The sequence below is a fragment of the Haplochromis burtoni genome, unplaced genomic scaffold (assembly GCF_018398535.1).
Source record: "Haplochromis burtoni strain Fernald_Lab_line unplaced genomic scaffold, NCSU_Asbu1 Contig_137, whole genome shotgun sequence".
NCBI classification, from domain to species: Eukaryota; Metazoa; Chordata; class Actinopteri; order Cichliformes; family Cichlidae; genus Haplochromis; species Haplochromis burtoni.
In genome coordinates, this window is record NW_024582498.1 from 1,489,614 (window position 1) to 1,512,156 (window position 22,543).

At 37.2% G+C, this 22,543-nt stretch overlaps 1 protein-coding gene across 1 annotated transcript in view; it reads left to right on the forward strand.

Annotated features, from left to right (window-relative positions):
• brinp1 (bone morphogenetic protein/retinoic acid inducible neural-specific 1) overlaps positions 1 to 22,543 on the forward strand; it is a 109,576-nt gene that overhangs the window by 49,399 nt on the left and 37,634 nt on the right. The window contains exons 3-4 of the mRNA XM_005931159.3: positions 7,263 to 7,453; positions 15,056 to 15,225. Of these exons, the coding sequence (XP_005931221.1) occupies positions 7,263 to 7,453; positions 15,056 to 15,225 (361 nt within the window). The remainder of the gene's footprint in view (positions 1 to 7,262; positions 7,454 to 15,055; positions 15,226 to 22,543) is intronic.

Sequence of the window (22,543 nt, forward strand, 5' to 3'; positions counted from 1 at the left end):
ATTTCAAATGTCTCATTATTCAAACAAATGCTGATATCTGTCATCTACATTGTACCCTTTAAGAATATCAGACAGACTCAGATTGAAGCATCTTTCATGCAGTGATTATTGCTGTTTAATTGCAGCATCAAAGCACTCTAAATATTACATTTTCAAAACAAAATAGACGTGTACTAAATGACACACGTCTTTGATAGAAAGACTTACTACAAATAGAGCTACTGCTAATTTATGATGTAATTCAGTACAATAACCTCAAAAAGCAGCTACAGAAATTACAAAGGGTTGAATCATCACCTCTCTGACATACTCTGCTGAAAAATCACCATTATAAGCTTCACAACTGTAAACGCTGTATGGTTGTACAGGACACTGATTCTCCTTGCTCTCTCATCTGTGTCATATTTGAGGGATTATCACAGCAATGCATTCTTCTGAAAGTACTGATGAAAGACATTCGAGGTATTCCCAGACCTGCACTTTGAGATTCAATTCAATTTCATTTTTTCTGTCTTTTACAAGGTTTGAAATAAAGCCTTAGTTCAGTGGCTGTAAGTATCTAACAAATGCAATAAAGTAAAATCTGTTAACACATTTTTAAGTTAAAAAAAAAGGTTACCTCATATTTCAAGCAACAATATACATCAAACACAACCAAACACATTAACAGTGCTGTTAAATATACTTTGCTGTAAAATTGTAGTTTTTTAACATCGTAAACACCAATTTAATTACAATTTTCTGATCTGGCACTAACCAATGTGACTTAATGTGCTAAAAATGTCCTTATTAAACTGGTTGCTTATGTTATAAAGCTTTTATTTCTTAAAGCCCAGAGAACACAAAGTATCAAAAAGAAAATAAAAAAATAACAGTCACGCTGTCTCTTGTTTGCTCGTAATTTCTGGTTGAAAGTTAAAAATGAAAGTGATATTAGGCTTAATGGCTTCACTGTTGAAGAGGAGAGGAGAAAAGAGTGGGAAAGTGCTTGTAGACAAAGACAACTTCCAAAAGACCTGCAGTTACGTTCTCGACACTTCTCTTCCAATACATCTGATGCATTTAGTCCACTAAAAGAGCTCAAACGCTGCTCACGACAGGCAGCAACTAAACCAACACTGTGCCTAAAATTGTCAAAAAACTCTAAGCACTCTCGGGGGGAATAATTCAAAAATAACTTTGAGAAACATGAAAGACAGAAAATGTTAGTTGATGTTCAGCAAACAGTAGACTGCCAGTTGGTGTTTGTGAAAGTGAACCAACGATCACGGTAACATGAGGAACCTGACAATCTGCCAGTTTAGTCAGCTCAGCAATCTGTATGTAAATGTACTCTTGAGATGACTACAGACATGTCAGATGCCATACAATTGCCAGGTGATTTGCATTAAGTGGTAATTATGGACCATGGTTACACATGTGAACATGAAACTGAGTTGGATAAAACAGTAGAGCAGACTTCCAATCCTAGGATATGGCAAATGGTCTTCTCACTCTATTCTGAGTAGGACCACAACACAGTGAAACTGACTTTTGGCAGTTTTCTTTAACAATATTCATCCGTTTCTGTTGTAACATAAATCTCTAAACAATAGTGTTTGTATTTGTGTTGTTGTAGGCCTGCATTCTCCCAATCATGAAGACTGATGAGATCAACCCATAAAACATCACAATTGTGGCAAATCTGCCTAAAAATTCTTCTTCATCATAATGCAAAAGACATCTATAAACACAAAACAAAAGCTGTGGCATGTTTCTCTTCCACTAAAAAAAATGTATTTTATAAAGTAGCCTAATAGGGGGCAGGGATAGCTCAGTAGGTAGAGTGGTGGCCCCATGATCGGAAGGTCGGTGGTTCGACTCCACTGAGGTACCCCTGAGCAAGGTACCGTCCCTACACACTGCTCCCCGGGCGCTGCACTGGTGGCTGCCCACTGCTTCACTGGGTGAATGGGTTAAATGCAGAGGAACTATTTCCCTATGGGGACTAACAAGCTCACTTTACACTTAATGTAATGGTGGCGGATGCTAACGTCTGGAATTCCTCATTAGTGGAATACATAAAATAATCCATATGGTGCCACAAACAACTTTTTCCATCAAACAACAAACCCAGTCACTTTCTGAAACACAGACCTCCAAGATTTTGCCCTGTTATTGCCTACTTGCATTAGCGATCATCTTCATTTTTTCGTTGTTCTCATTGTTATGATCTGGTTCAAATTGAAAAGGTTAAACAGAATGCATACTTATCTAACTGTAGGGTCAAGAAATTGGGGGCATTGCAACCATTTGACATACCAGCAACGTAAACAGCCACAGCTGCCTATGAATTATTTATATTTCATTTTAATTGGTGACATTAATCTGAATATAATAGGCTTTACATATCTACGTGGGCAGGGTTGTTTTAAACACCACACTACTCTCAGTTGCAACTGTTAAACATCTATAGCCAGTCAAAAATAATATTCTGGCCTCTTTTTATCGTTGCAGTTTAAATCATGTTTGTCAAATGCTGAGGGCCATAGTGCTACCCTTTCTGACAGCATCATATCTATTCCAAATAAAGTTGTTGATAACACTTTTACAATTGGTGCCGGATTTTTTGTTGTTTCATGATCAGTCAGTATTGTTTGCTTTAATTGAAGATAAAATGACACAGACTTTGTTTTAGATAGCAGAACAGATGTAAATGTGATTTATACCTCACACTGACACAGGTCAAGATGTAAATATAGATGAATGCATTTGACTGCAAAGGCTTTGATCTATAGTATTAGAGGAGGGCAAAGGGAAAGAGGAAGCGCGGCATGACAAGCTCTGTGTTTCACTGACAGTCCTACTTTTTGTTGTGTTTTTTCCATGTCATTTATGAGGCACCAAAGAACATTTTGTGTATGGGCCTTGCCAGTTTCCCACTCAATTAGTTAGATATTTTCAACAAAGATGTGTCTCTCTTTATTCTTTGCTTCCACACTTCTACTTTGAATGTCTGTCATGCTCTCTCAAGGTTTTTTAATCTGGGCTACAGCATCAAAATCAGCTAAGTGCCTGTGGTGACACACTGTATGATGGTCTTTTCCTGCCCCTGCGAGAGCTTTAGGAAATATTCAGTGGATGTCAATACAGCCCCCAACTCTAATTGAAGCAGACGACATGCTGCCTGGAACTTGTTATGACATGCCATATTCTCACTTTCCACCACTATGTTTTCAGGGTGCATCATAATAGTCATACCACTAATAGTCATTCGAAACATATAAATACTATGTTAACAATTACAGTAAGCACTGCAAATAAATCTTACATATAAAAGCGTTGTTGTGAAGCCCAACATGCATTGATTTGTAACAATTTAGCCAGGTTTATCATCTTGAAGCACCAGGTTGAAACAAAAATAGGTCTTGCTTGCAAATTTTTGTTCATTTTGGTTGTGAGTTATGGTAGCGACCTGACCTCTTTTTTTCTAAAACAACAACACAGGCTGATAATTTCACAACAGCTGTCTATGTATAGGATAGTTTTGCTGAATTTTGTGGTGTCATTCCATTTTGTAGAGGCTTTATTCATGGCATTTAGTGTTGAATTCACAAAGATCAAATGTTAAATGTACCACCTGATGAATTAAACAATATTTAAATATATCCTGGAAATTGCAAGTTGGGCAAAAACAGGACGCAGAAATGCAGCTGCAACATTGTTCTTACCAATCTCTCTCTCCATATGGACAAAACCATTTTTTTTAAATATTTCTGTAAACATTAAAGAACATTTAAATGTTTTTTTAACAAATAAAAATACAATACACTTTCCTTTTACTGTTTCACAATAAAATCAACTGTGTTCCAGTTGAACACCTTGACTGGATTAACTTGCCTCTGTAGGTGAGAGCTAGAAAAGTCAACTTTTCAGAAAAATGGCAGTGAAATAGCACCAATTTTACAGGGAAAAAAGCCATCAGTTATAAAGTTTAATCAGTTGTTTGATTGGTTTGAATTGGTTACTATTAGTTTATGTGAACATATTTCAGGTTGAACATAGACCAAACGTATGAGAAATTAATATTTTCTTTAGCAAACAGATATAATTGAACTGACAGAAATTATGACTGTTGCTGGACGAAATGTATTCATTCATTAATTCATTCAGTTAAATTTTTACTCTAATTCTGTGTAAATCTGTTGCACATTATATTTCCCATCCAGTTGATCATTAAATGATGGTTTTCATGTCTGTGTGCAGTCTCTATACCTTGGCTGTAGCAAGGACAGACTATGTTACAGACAGAACATACTGGACATATCAATATTTCAGGCAAGAAACCCAAACAAATCAATGCTACTTGTGCAACCTTTGGGTATCCTTTTCTTGCTACAATGTATGCTTTTCTTTACTCAAAATATTGGACTTATAGTTTCATTCAATCTAAGTGTTATTACATAGATGAAGTATTTATTTGTGGATGTCCACATTATCCCTTATATTTTATCCTTTATTTCATACAGCCAGACATAATCTACCCAACCTCGCAAATGAGTTACTTAAACACCATAAAGCAATAATCACATATATCCCTGTCTTCCTTCCATGCAGCTACGATACCATTTATCTCCTCTTAACTTTCTTTGATAGGTCATTAAACCCGGTCTTGGAGCTGTGAAACAAAGCACTGAATCATGTCATGCTGTAGGTTCCATCTTCTGGCATTTCTTATCTGGGGCAGAAAGGCTGAAGCATATATGGCTGCCTTATATAGTTTTATATTAAAATGGATAGTGACCAAACTATGAGAGACATTCTGTGACAATCAACTGACATCTATGACAGAGAGAAAGAAACGAATAACAGGCACAGTGAGCGAGCCTGGCAGGCAGTGGAGAGAGATAAAATTTGGTACCACAGTTGCATAACTACAAATAAAATCTTGCAGTTATTTCAGCTTAAAAGTTTGCTCTAGATTTGAGGTACAGCAACGTGTACCCCTTAAAGAGCTAAGTCATGGAACAAGAGTGGAAGCTGAATCAGCATGTACTAGCTTGAGTGGTGTGTCCTGTCCTGCCAGATGAGCACTTGTGTCTTTGCTGCGTAAAGGAATTGCAAAGTTCATGAGAAAGACTTCTGCAAATCAGCAGCAAAGACCTCTATTTATTTATTTTCTGGCTTTAAGACAATGCATAAACATATATGGTTAGCAATGCTTTTCAATTTGTTTGAAGCATTCAAAATGTATAAAAAAAATGTGCCCTGTGAGGACACTGTCAAGATATTACCTGTGAAATGTCTGGTACATTACGAATTACATAACATAACAGTCCACTGGCAGAAAAGAAATTGAACTTTAAATGCTAATAAGTGCTGAACAGAGTAGTAAAAATTGCTTCCATCAAGCCAGACACATTGCTGACTACATGTCAGAAAAATCAAACTAAGTGACCGATCAATTGGAGTGGGCCCACGTATTCAGGAGGAAAGCTTGTGATTAGGCTATTATAAAGCGTTCTTGAGTAATTTTTATTCATAGCACTTACTTTTTAACTGAACATTCAACAATGCATTTTTCAAATGTGATAACAAAGCAGTATACTATCGTATTCAATCTAAAAAAACCAAAAAACCCCCAAAAAAACAAAGGCAACATTTTGACATTATTTTACACACACCTGCCATATCTGCATGTTTCAAAAACCTGGGTTCCTAATATCAAGCTTGTAATACTTTACTTTCTAAGGACAGTTTCTGCCATTTAGTTCAGTTCAATTCTTCAGTTCTAAGAGCAATTGGTGGAGAATCCACGATTTTTAAGTCCTATGGGAATGTCCCCAAGGGGGTCGTGGACCCCCTATTGATCCTCTACCTAATCACACGAGCCAAGGTGTGAAAATGGGCGTGGGTCACAATCAGCCAAGGCTTCCGATGAACCCACAGTGAAAACCTAGCCTCCCACCCTATCATGTGATTTCCTGAGGTCAAATGGTCCAGGATGTGAGTGGGCGTTAAAGCGTCTGGGAGTTAAGGCCAAATCTCTTTCCAAGGTGCTTAGACTACGATGACCTGGATGCCTGAGAACCTTCACAGACATGTTGGACCCAAGAGGTTTTTTGTTTGTCTGTTATTTTAATTTTTTTTTAAAAAAGCTTAGTCATTAGGATCTCGTAAAATTTGGTAATGACCAAATGAGGTGACATTAGTTTTCCCTGCAGGGACTTGCTCTCCAAGATCCAGTGAGAAAGCTGGAAATCCTCATGGGTTTAGGAACAGGTGGAGGCACTGGGACCAAATGTGGCCTCATTAAACGTATATTTTTCACCAGAGAGAGAAGCTGGATGTCAGACCAATCAAATTATCACGTGGTTTTTAAATAATCTAAGATGAAGTATATGACAAACAAAATCGGCGGCAGAGCTGCTGTTTCTCAGAGATGCACTGAACAGAAAATAAGGTCATAACTATGTAATGATGTAATCTGTCAAAGCCATATGGAAATTTGCAGCATTTGACGATTAGAACACACTGCAGTAATCAAAAAAGTGTTTTTCCTAAATTCTAAATAAACCTCTAGATACACATTCACATAAAAGAAATGTATGCAGAAAGAATGCAAGATGATAATGGCAATTTCTGATTAAAATAGCAATAAACAATTAATTACAGTTAAAAATACACCAGGAATTCTTGAATAGAGATATTTGTAATGTTTTCGGTGAAATCTTTTCTTGATGTGGGTCTCGATGGACAGAAACAAGCTTCATAAACATTCACACTTATTCTCCATGATCTTTTTACACTGCAAAAACATGAAAACATCAAGGGCAGAATGAGTTGTAGTTAAGTCAGTGTTGCCTTTTTTTTGTGCACTGTGTATTTTTATATTTTCTTTCTTTATATTTTCTTAAGTCAGAGCATGATGAAGAGGAAATGACCTTGAGCAGTTTTCAGGAAAACATACTGCATTACAGAGGAACATCGCAGGAAGCTGGTCAGATTACAAACTAAGCAACAATGATTATGCATGGTTGTGCCAGACTGAATAAACACAAGAGAATACAGTGCATCTTCATTATTGGCCTCTGTTTTTAAATTTTTTTTAATGTTTTATTGCCTCATACAGTTGTATTCACATGAAAGACCCCAGTGTGCACTAGCTTTTCAGATAGAATTTCTATAAGTAATGTAGCTGCATTGTTAATGTTAATTGTTAATGTTAGTAGTGTAATATAAGGTATGTTGTTGAGAGCATGTTTTTCACTGGTGTTTTGCAGGGAATTTGCACGTTGGAAGGTGAGGAACACTGCAATTGAAAGGAGGGATCTTATTCGGAACCCTGTGCCACTCATGCCTGAGTTCCAGCGCAGTGTACGCCTGCTGGGACGCAGGCCCACTACTCAGCAGTTCATTGACACTATCATTAAGAAATATGGAACTCACATTCTCATCTCAGCCACCCTGGGAGGTAAGAGAGGTTCACATGTTTCATTTGCTCACTTCCATGCTTGATTAACAATATTACTTGTTTTTCCACACTGGCTGAAAAAGCTTATTACACATGGCTTGCTTAAAAGGTTCATGTCAATGAAAGAATTTATATGTAAGGGAGGATTTCTTTCAAGAAAAGTCTTTCAGGTCTGTTAGGAGTTTTGGACATGCATATGTAATGTATTTTTAAAAAATCTGATGATACACAGTATAACAAAAAAAAAATCAAGTATTTGGTAAGTTTTATTGCTTTTTGTTAATATTATGATCAAATGCCCCTGCATGATTTCCACTGTGAAAATTCAACCTAATATTGTCCAGGATTATATATTTACCAGCTTGCTAACAATGTCACATCAACTCAGTGAAGCAGGTTGAGGCCAACTCTTTCTTCATGGTTTTGAAAAACTCAGCCGCAGCTACATCACAAAAGAGCAGAAGAAAGCGGACGTGAAAATGTTCTCCAACCAAATCAAAAAAGCTGGGATTTTCAAGTGACTAACAAACAAGAGCATAAGTGTTTCCATTAAAGTGTAGCTGTTTCGTTACAGAGAAAATATACCCTTTAACTCTTTCTCCCATGAACATGGCATTTGACGACCTCCCCTGTGTCCTTTATGATGAGTTTTGACACCTCAGAATGTGTCATTAAAGACGTGGTTTGATGAGCACTAGAGAAGGTTTTTCCAAGGGTAGCCTTGGTAAGCTGTATAGGCAGAAATCACTTTCACTAGTGCACCCAGTCATTTTGTTCTGGAGGCAGTCATTTTGTTCTGGAGGCAGGTCTGCTCAGTTCAGAAAACAGAAACAAGGGTTACTCTAGTAGGCATCCAGGGGGAAAGAGTTAAGAATATATATAAACAGTTTATGACTATATGAAAGACAAAACATTAATGAGAAAATTACAGGAAATTGCCAGGTGTCTTGATTTGTCAGCTGTCCATGGTTAGTAACCTGTACAGAATTGCAGGCAATCAACCAAATGGAAATGGCATGCTGTCTGCTAGATTTTTCATCTGGAAACAATTTCAGAAACATGTATTAAGTAGAGAGACAAAGACACATTTCTATTTCTATTTTCAGTTCATGATAACTGATCATTTCAGTGAACACTTTTCTCAGAAAACAGATTATCAGTCTGTATGAAAACCAATAAATGTGATTATGATGATGCTTTACATGGGCACTTGAAAGGTATTAGTAAAGGAATCCCGAAGAAGTTAAGTAGGGAAGGTAAGCTGCTGTTGCACCAAAAACATAAATAAACACAGCAAGAGCTGAGGTGTAAGGGAAGGTGTAGCTGAATCAGAAACCCTTGCAAAAAGTATAATTCAACTTACATATGATCTTCAAACTTACCTTTACTTTAAGGGACACAGTGTGCACTTCTGTGATTAATCTATAAGCATGACAGATCATCAAATTTCAGTGTAGATTGCAAATATTATAGAAGATTCATTCTATAGCTACTGTTAGTTACTATGAATATCAACACTGTTCTAAATTTCTAAAGAATTAATCAATTCAATTAATTTACAGTGAAAAAGAAAAGAAAAAAAGCATCAAAAGTATATTGAATGTACTTCACCCTAAAAAAAAAAAAAAGGTAAGCACCTGTGCTCTCCTAGCCTAACAATAAATGCTTTCTCCTCGCTATGTCTTATCTTATCACAAGCTCGGAGGGATGGATGAAGGCAGCTTACTCTGATTATGTTCCCAACTGCATTTTAAAGATATAATTAGTAAGATAATCTGCTCTGTTATTCAAACCTTGAATTATATAATTGCATGCATGAAACATTGCCAAGTAGTCGCTTCACTTGTGTAGATTGCCGTTTGTACTGTAGCTTTGTAATCTCATGATCGAATGCCTCTGAAAAATATTCTTTATACTTTTGTCATTATTATGATGCTGTTCAACAGGCTTGGGTCATGTTGCTCCAGACTTGACAAAGCTTGGGAAATGTGCATTTATGTACCCCAGTATCAATTATTCAGAAAGAACTGGTGTCTTTTAATTTAATTTTTAATTAAGTAACCTCAAACTATATTTGTATGTCAGAAGTGATATCTTCAAGTGGAACTGATGCTTAAGCATGAAGGGAAAAAAATAAATCTGGTAGCAGATTTCTTTACTTTCAAATATAAAGTCGGCTTTAATTATTTAGTTACACTGTGCAGATGAATATTAGATGTGAAGAGTTAGAACTGGGATATTGTATAACCCACCCTGTAAAGTGATTCATCCTGCAACACCTTTTTTTTGGAAATTGGAAATACAATATTGAGCTGAAACATCATATGGGGGTGAAATAAAATTAGGAAGAATCCTAATACAACAGGTACATCAGATGGCTAAAACAGTTGAAAATAACCACAGTATCATTTTCACCCACAGCATCCTCCTTAAGGTTATTGAATTGCATCACCATATGTGGTTCCTCTATATTTTTACAGATATCCCCGAGCTCATCTACTTTGCCCCTGAGTTATCATCATGTTTTCTTTAACCTTCAGGCCTTTGTTTCAATTTATGGGTCAGCACACTCTTATGTCAATCTTGGAATTGCCCATTAAAGAACATGGTTATATGAACCAAGAAATGTGCATTCAAGACTAGAGATGAAGTAAGAAGAGGAGGCTAATTCTCTCTTTAGCCACCTACACTTTGTGGTCTCATGAGTCATTATACACTTGAGAGGAAAGAAATGAATTCTCCTTCTCCCAGGCAACTTAAAGTTGAGTGTTCAAGTGTGAAGAGAGCCATTAGAGCCCCTCCGCCCCACCCGGAAACTGAAAGAAAATGTTACAATGAATTACCATTGTTATGTCACCTAGCATGAGTCGTTACTTCTTTCTTTCTTTGTCTTTGAGCTCTAAAGAGCTAATGAAAAGGTGTACATAGTCACAGCCTCTTCTCAATATCTTTTGTTTTTACTTTTTTTAATTAAAGGCAAAATGAATTCAGTTGGGTAGTTTGTCATTTATATTTGTTGTTGTTAAAGAGTTTCATGTAAAAGAGGTAGGATCAATGCTATGCTAATGAATGCTAATGAACTAGCTTTCTGTGTTACTAATTGCCTGCAAATATGGTGCTGTGGTAATGACAGGGTTAACTGTATTCTAAGAAGCAGATATTCTTATCTGAGCACTGACTGACAACGTCAAGGGAAAACATTTGTTGTCTGAACATTTTGACTGTTTTAATTAGATCTCAGTTTGTGGCACATTTTTTACATTTTGTTCGTTTGTTTGACTTTTCTTAATGAGTATCAAGTTATGTGTATTTTGAAGTGTAGCATATGATCTGAGTAGGGCTGCCACGATTTGTCGACTAGTCACGATTACGTCGACTATCAAAATCGACAATGACTGATTTAATAGTCGACGCATCGTTTGAAGCTTTGTAAGATCCCAAAAGACGCAGGAATAAGTAGTAGGATTTAAGAGTGTAATAACTGACTGAAACAGAAGATGGCAGCACTGCATGTACAAGGATGCCAGCTGCCGTTAAACCCCGAAGAATTCATAGCGCAGCCCTGCTCAGTTTTCAACAATGGCAGCAGCTAGTTATTTTTAATGTTACTCTTATTATTCTTTCTGGGTCACAAAATAAACGTTTAACATATTTTCAGGCGAGAATGTAGCTGTGTAAACCTCAAATATCTGCTCAGTTTATCAAGACACCACATATTTTCAAAAGCGCTCCGACGTTTTCGGAGACGTCTGTTACCCACTAGCTCGATAGCTAGCCAGGGGCTAGGTCACTAGAGCCGGTGAGAACACCGGACTCCCGGCAAATCGTTTTCAAACCCACCACCGTCTTTCGCTACTCAGGTTAAACATATATAAGTCACTTAGATAACTTAAAAATGTTATTGTTTGGCTTTTTTTTAGTATTTTATTTGTTCCTGAGTAAATCGGTTTGGCTGAGATCAAAGTTATAGTTTTTGCACAGCTGAATAAACGTCAAGCAGACAACTGATTATCAGAAGTGTGAGATGCTCGAGAATTTACTCTGGTGTCCTGTTATATTTTAGATAGCAAGGAGTTTATTAAACTTCACCGAAACAATCTGCAAATTTCATTAAAATTTAATAAACTATCATCTTGTCTTTATTTTTAGTTAGCACATACCTTAAACACTTAAAACTGTAAGCTAATGATAGTTATATAAGAGCAGATGCATGCTGGTGCAATAATCTATACGTTTTATGTCCAATGGATGCATGATCTGATTAGTCGACTAATCGCAAAAATAATGGGTGACTAGTCGACTATCAAAATAATCGTTTGTGGCAGCCCTCTGAGTTTAGCCCACTGCGGTTAAAAGACTTGAAGCAGTTAAAGTGAAAATATACCTCAGTTTATGTTTTAACTGAATTTGAAGATGGAATAAATAAATTAATAATTAAGTAAATAATATGTACATAAAACAGTTGGCACAAATATTTAACACCTCAGGCTCTTTGCCTGAGAACAATAGTGTAAGTGAAGCACATTTGCTGACAGGAAAATTCAACCTTTCGGTGTGTCAGTAGTGAAGACGTCTGCAAAAGTAAGGCTGTATATAAATGCTAGAGGAGGTATTGCTTTTAGGGAATGTGAAGGACAGATTTGCATTTTGCTAAAGCTGTAAGGAATATATTTTAGCACATCTGTCATTTTCTATCCTTCACATGCTTGAAATCATTTTTCCACTTTAAGTGAGAGAACTTCTGTTTCACTGTGACTTCCATGGGTGTGTGTACAGCCAACTATAGAGCATCTGAGTCGAGTCAGGGAATAGAGAAAAAAAGCTTAAAAGGAGACACATCCAATTAAATTCAGCAGACAACTATAGCTACTTTGGAGAGTTCATTGTCCTACATACATCTGTGTGGAGGGATTTAAAAAAATACACGTTCTTGCTCAAACATTTTGCAAAACAGCAAACACTGTCGCTTTAATTGACAACATTCATTTCTGCCTAGCTTTTGCCACTAAGAACTAATCTACATTAACAAAAAAAATTAAAAATGTATTTGTAGTTAACTGAGAAAGAGTGCATTTACTTTACGCTCTGATAGAGCTGTTGCGCTAATAACTGCATGTTAGCTGAGGAGACTCCTTTGCCAACCAACACTCTGTTGTGATTACACAGACTGACTGAATGAAACTTATTCAGTGTCTCATATCTTCTGCCATGAAAAAGAAGAAATAGTTTATTGAAATGACTTGTGGTTGCCCAAGGCTAAAGTTCATATGCAGAACTATGGCTGTGCCTCTGGTTGTAGAGTAAAACTGCCCAGTGAAACTTGCCAACGCTTCTGTCAACAACAATATCTTTTACTCCATTATACAAGAATATATCTTGCATAAACCCGAAGCAAATGTGTAACTGGCAATAGCGTTATGCCGCTGAAGAGAAGGGTAGAAAATTGGTTGTGAGTGTTACATATACATTTTATTATAAGCGTTAACCTATTTTAATGACGAGATTATTCATAAGAGAAGTAGGATGTTTACAATAGAGCTAAGTAGTTGTTGGGTTGTGAAATAGAATTCATCCTATATTGGTTTATTATTTACACAATTTTTGTCATCAAACATATGTATATATAGTTAAGTACAAAAAATAGATGTAATTTTTCTGTAACGAAGTAACTAAAGTAACTGCAGACAGCAGCACCAAACAGCAAATGCAGGGTATGTTTGTGTGTGTCCTGTGAATCTGTGACTAGGTTATGAAGTCATTTGAAAGCACTCACTTAGGTTCTTTGAAAAGGTTTCCCACACATGTACCACTGGCATAAAATGGGGCTCTCCCTACCATTCCATTACACTAGGCAGTCACATATCCTCCATGACCTCTACATTCATGCAAACACAAGGAAAGTGAAAAAAAAAGAAAAAGATATGCAGAAAACATGCTTGTAAACATGTACGGAAACACTGATTTGAGATGAAACAGTTTAAAATACCTCTCAGCTGTAAACACATACACCCTACACGAGCTGATTATCTCTGGCAATGTGCCAGCGAGGTGCCCCGCAATAATGTAGCACAATGTATTACTTATAGAAAGGTGCACACAAATGACTTTTTTAAAGCCAGAGAGGTAATGATTTTTCCTGGCCAGCTAGCAATAACCACAAAATATTTATGTATAGAAGACCTTTATGCCACACTAAGTTGAAATAGTGATAAAAAATGGCAGATCAAGGGCTTAATGTGGGACTATTATTCTTGTGCAGTGGTGTAAGTCGAGTGTATGTAAGTAACTTTGCTAACCCCTGAGGGACAGAGAGCATTGCAGCATCGGAGAATCGGCCCTCGTCCCCTCGGTGTTTGTACTCTAACCAGGCATGAGACATTGGCCCTGACTGCTACCCACCCCTAGTCACGGTCACCACAAGTTAAATGACCAATTCCAATGCATCGCTTGGGGCCAAATAACCATTCACAGCACTGTAAACCTGAACATATGTGACACGCTCTTGAAATAGTTCCAAGCATATGGTTTGCCATTTGAACAGTAATCTTTGCAGGATAGATTGTGTGAGCTTGCAGAAGTGAACTGATATTTGCTTGTTTGCTTTTTATGAATCTGTTTCTCCTTGTGGGAATGAAAGACTGAGAAATATGATGTGTACTGATTGAGCATCTCAGCTCTTTTTAGTGAGTCAACAAACGAGCACAAGACATGCAAACTGAAATGGTTGTCTGGTGCTCTGTAAATATTTAGGCCCTTTGCTGATCTAGACTTTCATATTCTTGACCTTACAGACACTTTCTGCAAGATCAGGTTGAATTCAGTGAGTTGACACACTTACCGGTACTTCTCTTTTTCAAGTGTTTTCTGAAGTGTAAAGACGGACTTACTTTGTCATCTTTGATAATAATAGCATTTAAATTATGAAGTATGTAATCAGTATAGGATCAGTAATGTGATTGAACTGAATACAGTATTTTTGTAAAAATATATAACTGGGGGAGGATCTGGGATTTGTGCAGTCTTCTTGAGGTAGCTAAACTGGTTCCACTACTTACTTTTACCCTTTTCGTATTTTTCTTTTAAAATATTTGCATTCAATTATTTCAAATCAATTATTTGTGTGTTTGTATCATGCCTATTCTTTTCCCGTTCTGGGTTCTTTTCCAAGAAAAATTCGGATGTGATATATTTACCACAAGACCACAGGATGAAATTCCTGTGGTATTGTGGTAAAAATTCTATATCACTACACCTCTTGTGGAAATAATGCAATCCCAATAGGGGTAAATCTAAGGGCATTTTCCGGGGATGGTGCCAGCTGGGGATGAAGCAGCAAATATGTGACTGTTCTGGGAAACCTAAGGCATCTGGTTTCTCAAGCTAAAGCTCCTAGCATTGGTATTCATCTCTGACTTCTCTGTTATATTGAGTGCTCCACCGGCAACCAAGATAAGACTGAATATGACAACTTTCACATTCAATATATGTACAGCTCTTGCTTCGCTTTTGTAGTACACTGGATTAAAAAATAATGTCTTCATTGCCTTAAAAAGTTCTTAAAAAACATGCTTATATAATTCCATTTCTTTTTGCCACTTGCAGGGGAGGAGGCACTGACAATGTACCTGGCCAAAAACAAGCTGGACAGAAAGCTTGCCAACGCTACTCAGAATGTGGAAGCCCTTCATCAGTTGGCTTCGTCTTACTTCATTGACCGTGACGGTACAATGAGGAAGCTGCATGAGATCCAGATTTCCACCAATGCCATCAAGGTTAGCAGATTTTAAACATGCACATTCACATACAAATATTTTTGGTTCCTGATTTGTTGTGCATGAATTTATGCTTTTTCATAATACATGTATAGATGTATTGTGATATTCAGTGCAAAGGAAGTGCGTCAAATTGACAAGTGAATTTCATGTGTGCTCACTTAGACAGTCAGAGAAATACTTACTTTCTCTTCCTCTAGAGAGACAAATGTTGCATAATACAAATAAATTAAAGTGAAAAGACAAAAACACAAACACAGTGCATTTCATGAATATACATTAGCCATTGTAAGGATGGTGGAAATAATCTGAATGTAATACAGGGTGTCTTAATTAGCATATTTTGCCAAAGTATAGAGGAGCAAGCACGACGATAGATAACCAGTGTTAATGATGGCACCACAGGCTGAAGACTGAAAGTAGATATACTATACACATACAGTAGTAAACACTTTGATTGGACAGACAAGTTTCCTATATGGATGCTTATGAGAAGTCAGGGTCAGATGATAATCTGCAACACATACACACATGATAATGTGCATTAGTGCACAGGAATGATTTTTTTTACTGCTAAAGACAATATATTTGTTTTCATCAGTGTTCACCGAATAACTGAAACAACAGCAACAAAGGAAAAACAAACACACAACTGTATTTGTAGTGTGAGCCTGCTGCATGCAACTGCTTGCTCACTGTTTATTCAGACTGATTCACCCTTTCAGTGAGGAGAGGGGGCTAGGAGCAGCAGTTGTAAAAACATGTAGATGTGCCCTGAAATGACAGCTGTACAAATACGTATGTTTATTTAACAGAAATTGTAGATTGGGAAGGACCATATAAAATCATACCAATCTGAGAAAGAACTGAGGAAAGTTGTGTTTGTTTGGAAATAGAGCAGGAAGCTAACAAGCCCTGAGGTAAAACTGTGTCTGCTGCAGTCAAATATTAACTACTCTGAGTGAGTTAGCTGGTGTTAATTTCAAGCCCAGCTGATCATAATTATTTAGACTTCTCTAGTTTTCCAGGCATTTGCAATCACACAGTTCTTAGTGAAAAAAAAGCTCGCAGATGAGAAATTAGGCAGCGAATGCTACCTAATATATAAATAGGATGTTGTCTTGTAAATGTCATCAAAGATATAACTATGCAAGGTCAGCTGGACAAATTTTGCATCTTCAGTTGTGAAGGCCTGTTTCAAAATGTGTGCCCGAATCTGTCTATCTATCTATCTGTCTGTCTGTCTGTCTGTCTGTCTGTCTGTCTGTCTGTCTGTCTGTCTATATATATATATATGTATATTTGACAAATTCTTTGACAGATTCTTTGCCTTATTCTGGGTAATGGCTAGAAATAGTGTTGCAATCCCCGTAACTCTAAAATTCCCACAGCAGTTGTGATGCACCTGTGCTTGCACACCTGCACTAAAATCTGCAGGATAACTCTCTTATACACCCACCAATGCTCCACCTCCCTATCTTCATTCAAGGAGCAGATCCTGAGCTTTTTGTTGTTGTGAGTGACAAGTGGATTAAGGGGGTTTGGCAGATGAGAGTCCAGGTAGCAGGAAGTCAAGCATGACAAAATTAAGCAGACCTGACAGTGGCTGCTGAGTCAGTTTCTCAGAAAAGGAAGGCAGGGCGTGTGGAGAAGAGAGACCATCCATATAGCACACATACACAAAGACACACACACACTCACAAACACACACACACGCGCATGCACAAACACACACATCGAAAGCTGAGAGGGCTACATGTCTTCTGATCCAAACCGATGGACCAATAACGTATTTCAAGAGGAGAGGGTTTTTTTTTTAACTTGAGAAAGGGGTGGGAATGGATTGGTGATGGGTAAGTTAAGGAGCTAATGTCACGCAAGAAGGGTTTCTTGTGCTTATCACGTACTGCATGAGGGTTAGTAATGAGTTGTCTTAGACACAAAATTGATGTCTTTTGCTTTTTAACAGGATAAAATAGCCACCTAATAGGTCTGTTCTATCAAGTGAAACAAACATGGCTGTGCACAGTCAGAATGGCAGTGAAGTTGTAGCGTGGGTGGTGCAATAGTTACATAAAAGAATGGAACACAAATCCATGCTTTTATTGGTTAAAACTATGGTTCCCAAGCTCTTTTTGCTAGGCCCCCCTTTGTTTTACAAGAAAAATGTTCGCCCCCCTGAAACGCAGCTGTTTCGTCCACACGTAAACGCCGTTTCGAAACACCGAAACTGAGATTTTTTAGAACTCCTTATTTGCGTTTACGTGTGGACGAGGAATACAGAGTTCGTCACGCAACGTCAAAGGTATGTGCTTTTTTTCACGTCAGGCTGTGCGCCACGTTATTGTTTACATGAGATGAATTGCAGAATGGCAGATAGAGACAAAATACTGTTAATCTGACTATCTGCAGGTATTACATGCTTACATACACACGTAGTTACTGTCCCTCCATTTAGAAAGGCAGAGGCGTCACGATGTAATTATTTTATGTGTAGTTGTTTTTTTCCTGTGTAATAATATTCAACATTGCTATCAATACATTTTTCAAAAAATGCCTCTCTGTGCAAAATGAGTTCAAAAACATAAACAGCTGTGGGATACTGTTTGTCTGTGATTTGAACCGGGCAACAGATCGTGGCAGGATCAGCCTGATGTTATTTGGATCCCGCTGTAACTTTACAGTATAAAGAGCTAACATCTCCAAAATGTCAGGAGTAGTTAGTCATTATGAGAAGTGTTTGTGAACTAAAAATCAAGAATGTGGGATACTGTTTGTCCGTGATTTGAACAGCCCAGCGCTGCTCCCAACGAAGGGAAAACCAATTCTGCAGGGGAGACCTACCTCGGCACTTGTGCAGGTGAAACCAAAGGGAAGATATGCTTCACCATATTTTCTAGTCTTTAGCTTAGAATAAAGTTGGTTTGGAAACATATTCAGCGATGTTTCATCTCCTGCTTTGCGTTTGTGTGGGCGCCCCGTGCTAGCAGTGTCCAAGCATTTTTTTTCCCCCTTTTCATACCGCACCCCCTCTGCAATGGCTCTGCGCCCACCCCCCACCCCAATAGAAATATGTGGTGACTAGATTAGAGTCCTTGCCCTTTGCATGTAGTTTCCTATTTTATTATTATATTGATTTACTGGAACTATTTGGGCATCAGCCTTTCTGCAGTGGGTGTGTTACACCCAGCAAGTAAGAGTGCTTGGGGTGTGAGGGGGAGACTTTTTAAGAATATCAACTTCTTTCTTTTTTACTCCACAGAGTAGCAATTGGCTATAATTTGTACTTTTGTTTAGGAATATTATAACTGGAGAGTGTCCGGATAGCTTGTCTTAATGGCTAGGGCTGCCACGATTAGTCGACTAGTCACGATTACGTCGACGATTAAGGAATTTAATAGTTGACGCGTTGTTTGAAGCTTTGTAAGATCCCGAAAGACGCAGGCTGTGTCCGGTTTCATAGCTGTGTCCAAATTTAGCGGCCGCATCCTTCGGAGGCCGCATTTGTAGGCCAGCTACTTAGTTTTAATATTACTCTTATTACTCTTTCTGGGTCACAAAATAAACTTTTAACACATTTTCAGGCGAGAATGTAGCTGTGTAACCTTCAAATATCTGCTCGGTTTATCAAGACATCACATATTTGCAAAAGTGCTCCGACGTTTTCGGAGACGTCTGTTACCCACCAGCTTGATAGCTAGAGGGTTTGAGGCTCACTAGAGCCGGCGAGAACAGCGTATTCCCGGCACATCATTTTCAACCCCCCGCAGTCTTTCGCTACTCAGAGTAAACATGATATATAAGTCACTCAGATAATTTAAAAATGTTATTGTTTGGCTTTTTTCAGTGTTTTATTTGTTCCTCAGTAAATTGGTTTGGCTGAGATTAAAGTTATAGTTTTTACACAGCTGAATAAACGTCAGACAGAGAACTGATTAAACAGAAATGTGAAATGGTAGAGAATTTACTCCAGTGTCCTGTTATGTTTTACATAGAAAGAACAGACGGCCGAGTTTATTAAACTCCACCGAGACAATCTGCAAATTTCATTAAAAGTTTAATAAACTATCATCTTGTCTTTATTTTTAGTTACCACATACCTTAAACACTTAAAGCTGTAAGCTAATGATAGTTATATAAGAGCAGATGCATGCTGGTGCAATAAGCTGTACGTTTTACATCCAATGGATGATGATCTGATTAGTCGACTAATCGCAAAAATAATCGGTGACTAGTCGACTATCAAAATAATCGTTTGTGGCAGCCCTATTAATGGCACATGATACCAGTATCATGTTTGAGAAGTAGCAGACTGTTTTCTGATGGACCCATGTAGAATCAAGAGCACTTTCTCTCACATGAAAGCTGTTTACTATATTCTATTGTATGCTATTATTTGCTTTTTAATGCACACACATTTGCACATCTTTTAAGAGTAAAGAGGTGCATACTTAATTGTATTGTTTTTAGGGAAATCTGTGTTAAAAACACCTAAAACAGTGGCTGACCATGTGCTAAAAAATGAAAAAATACATTCAGCATTATATATATTTTTAGTAATACTAATAACATTGGTAATATACTGTATGTTAACCTTGTCTGATATTCAAAATGCAAAACATATTCAAAACAAAATGCATTTAGGATGAATCTGTATTTTCCTTTTACTTGACTAAAAATAAAGGCAGCCTAAATTGCAGTTCTCCAGTCACGTCGGCTGCAGACAGACAGTGATCAAAATGTGCAGTGGAAGCAAAGTCCATCAGAAGGCACGGATCTATAAACACAGAGAACAAGGGCTTTGCTCCTCCAATATTGATTTAGTATGGCTGTAAGTCCTGCTTTGGAGTGCAAACTTACAATCAGGATAAAAAACATGCATCAATACAGCAGAAATGTTTTCCACATTTCCCATCTGCAGGTAAGCAGGTTGAAAGTCAGTTCCGTTGAAATAGTTTGTAAAATGTTCAAAATTTGACCTCTGTGGGATTCAATATTTAATACATTTATTCACTATTAGTTCATTCAGCATCTGTCTAACACTCTTATTACCCTGAGGATTTATAGTAGCTTGAATACACACAGTCTCATGAAAACGTATTTTTTATTCTTACCTGGGTTATTCTTTTTGTACTCTTTTTGTACCTTCAAACAAATATTGCTTTTTCAAAGCACTGTATATACTAAAAACATGTTTAAATGTATCAATTATTTTGAACTATGAATTCATGGATTTAATATTATACTTAAATTTCTAATGTGAAGGGCAAAATAAATAAGTAGCTTTGTATTGTATTTGTATTATGTGACATATTTCCACAGTGTATAAGTCTGGAACGATAGATGGCAAAACAACTGTATCCTTAAGACACAATTGAAATGATTATGAAAGCTACAGAAAACTAATGTGTCTCTACTGAAAGAACTGTCCTCCACATTGGAGAATGAAGAATTTTCTTAAAATGAAAACCATGTTTCTGTCAATTGTCTGCCTAATCGAATAGCCAATTTAACAAAGAGGATGAGACAGACCCTCAGCCAGCAGTAGAACAGCTCCATCAACAGTGTTTATATGGATATTCGTTGTGACGGGCATTCATGAGAAAGATGCTGGTGCCCTGACTGCCCTGCTCAGAGAATCACCAGAGAAGTGCGACAGCTTCTAAAGTCTTGTATGTGTTTCTTACCGTGATATTTTATTATATGAGTCAAATACAAATTTCCCTGTGAAGACAGCAAATGACCTTGAACATGTGTCTATTTTGTATATTTTAATTTAGTTTGATCAAGATGATAAAAAGTTGTTTTTCTTCTTCCCTACTTCCCTACTTTCATTGCTGTTGTTTCTTTGTTTTTGTTTCACTCTCACTCACATTGTCTTTGGTAGGATTCATATCAACAGGAAAGGTAACAAAAGTATTCTAGAAAATGTAATCACTTGCAAAAATCAGAATTACTACGAGAAATAAGACGCACACATTTTTAAAACACCGTACTCTTATACACTCTGAATACACTCTCTATTAAGTTATACAGGTATACACATTATACAGATATAGAATGCTATCAGATACACTGATTCTATACCTAAATCCTCATATGATTTTAAGTAAGAAAGAAAAAGAAAATCAATGATCTGCAGCACCCCAAATCAGAATTTATGCTGTGTATGACTTTGGCAAGCAATACTTGATTAACTGTGTCATTATCAGACTACTAATGAGGCGGCAGAACAGCACGTGAACATCAGGACAGCCAGCAGGGTATATCACAATCAATCTTTGATGACATCAGACATCTGTGCAGGCACTAATGCAAAGCTTCCTCATTATAAACGTAGTTTTTTTCATCAATGAGAAATACAAACAGTTGTTTGATTGTTATTGGACTCCTACAGGTTGCACATGCTGTGCAAGTTACAATGGTTGGAATACTAAAACACATAGAACACTATTAATCCTCAATAAGAAAATATCCCTAGGACCACTGATTGTATTGCTAAATAAAATTTGGTAATCAAAATCACTGATGGAAAAATGGTTACATTTGGCTAAAGTAGACATGGTCTAATGGTGAAATTTATCACAGGAAAAAAAAAAGCCCAACAGCATGGCACTGATTCAATTTGTCTCGAAAACTCTACCGAATGGATGTTTCCATGACGTTTTTACTCATTTGGTCTTTTAGCTGGGTTTGGCTGAGGTTACCGCTGTTACATACATGTCAGCTCAAAATGTTCAAGTAATTTGAGATCTAGTAACTGCAAATGTTTAGAAGATAGAGTAGGACAACTTGTTTGCCAGCCTAGCTGTAAAGGGGCATGGTTAGCGGCTTAGCTAAGTGCTGTCTTGCCAATTTATTTTGGCAGTTAGCCTGTTACTTGTGTCAGTTGTTTCAGAGGTTTTTGTATACATCCAGTCTTAGAGGAACATAGGCACTGAATTCTTACAGATGCCCACTCCACAATTGTGACATAGTGCAGTGAGTATGACATTTTAGAGCCTCTGCCACAAACCGGTCCTTTGAATCCAATGCAGCTATTATGAGTTGGAGATGGATTATATTCCCTGAAGTGAAGATGTAGAAAAATATGTTGACTTGGATAGATGATTAAAGGGGACAAACCTACCACAGACTACAAGCTATAACATAGATAGCAAAGTGGCAATTTGTGAATGAAATGGTTATCAAGAGGGCGGGGAAATGCTCAGCAAGATCGATTATTTTGTGCAAATAAAGAGAAACACACTCAAGAAGCAATGGAAACGGTATAAGATTGCTACTAAAAAGACCGCAGGGTGGTAGACATGATATAACC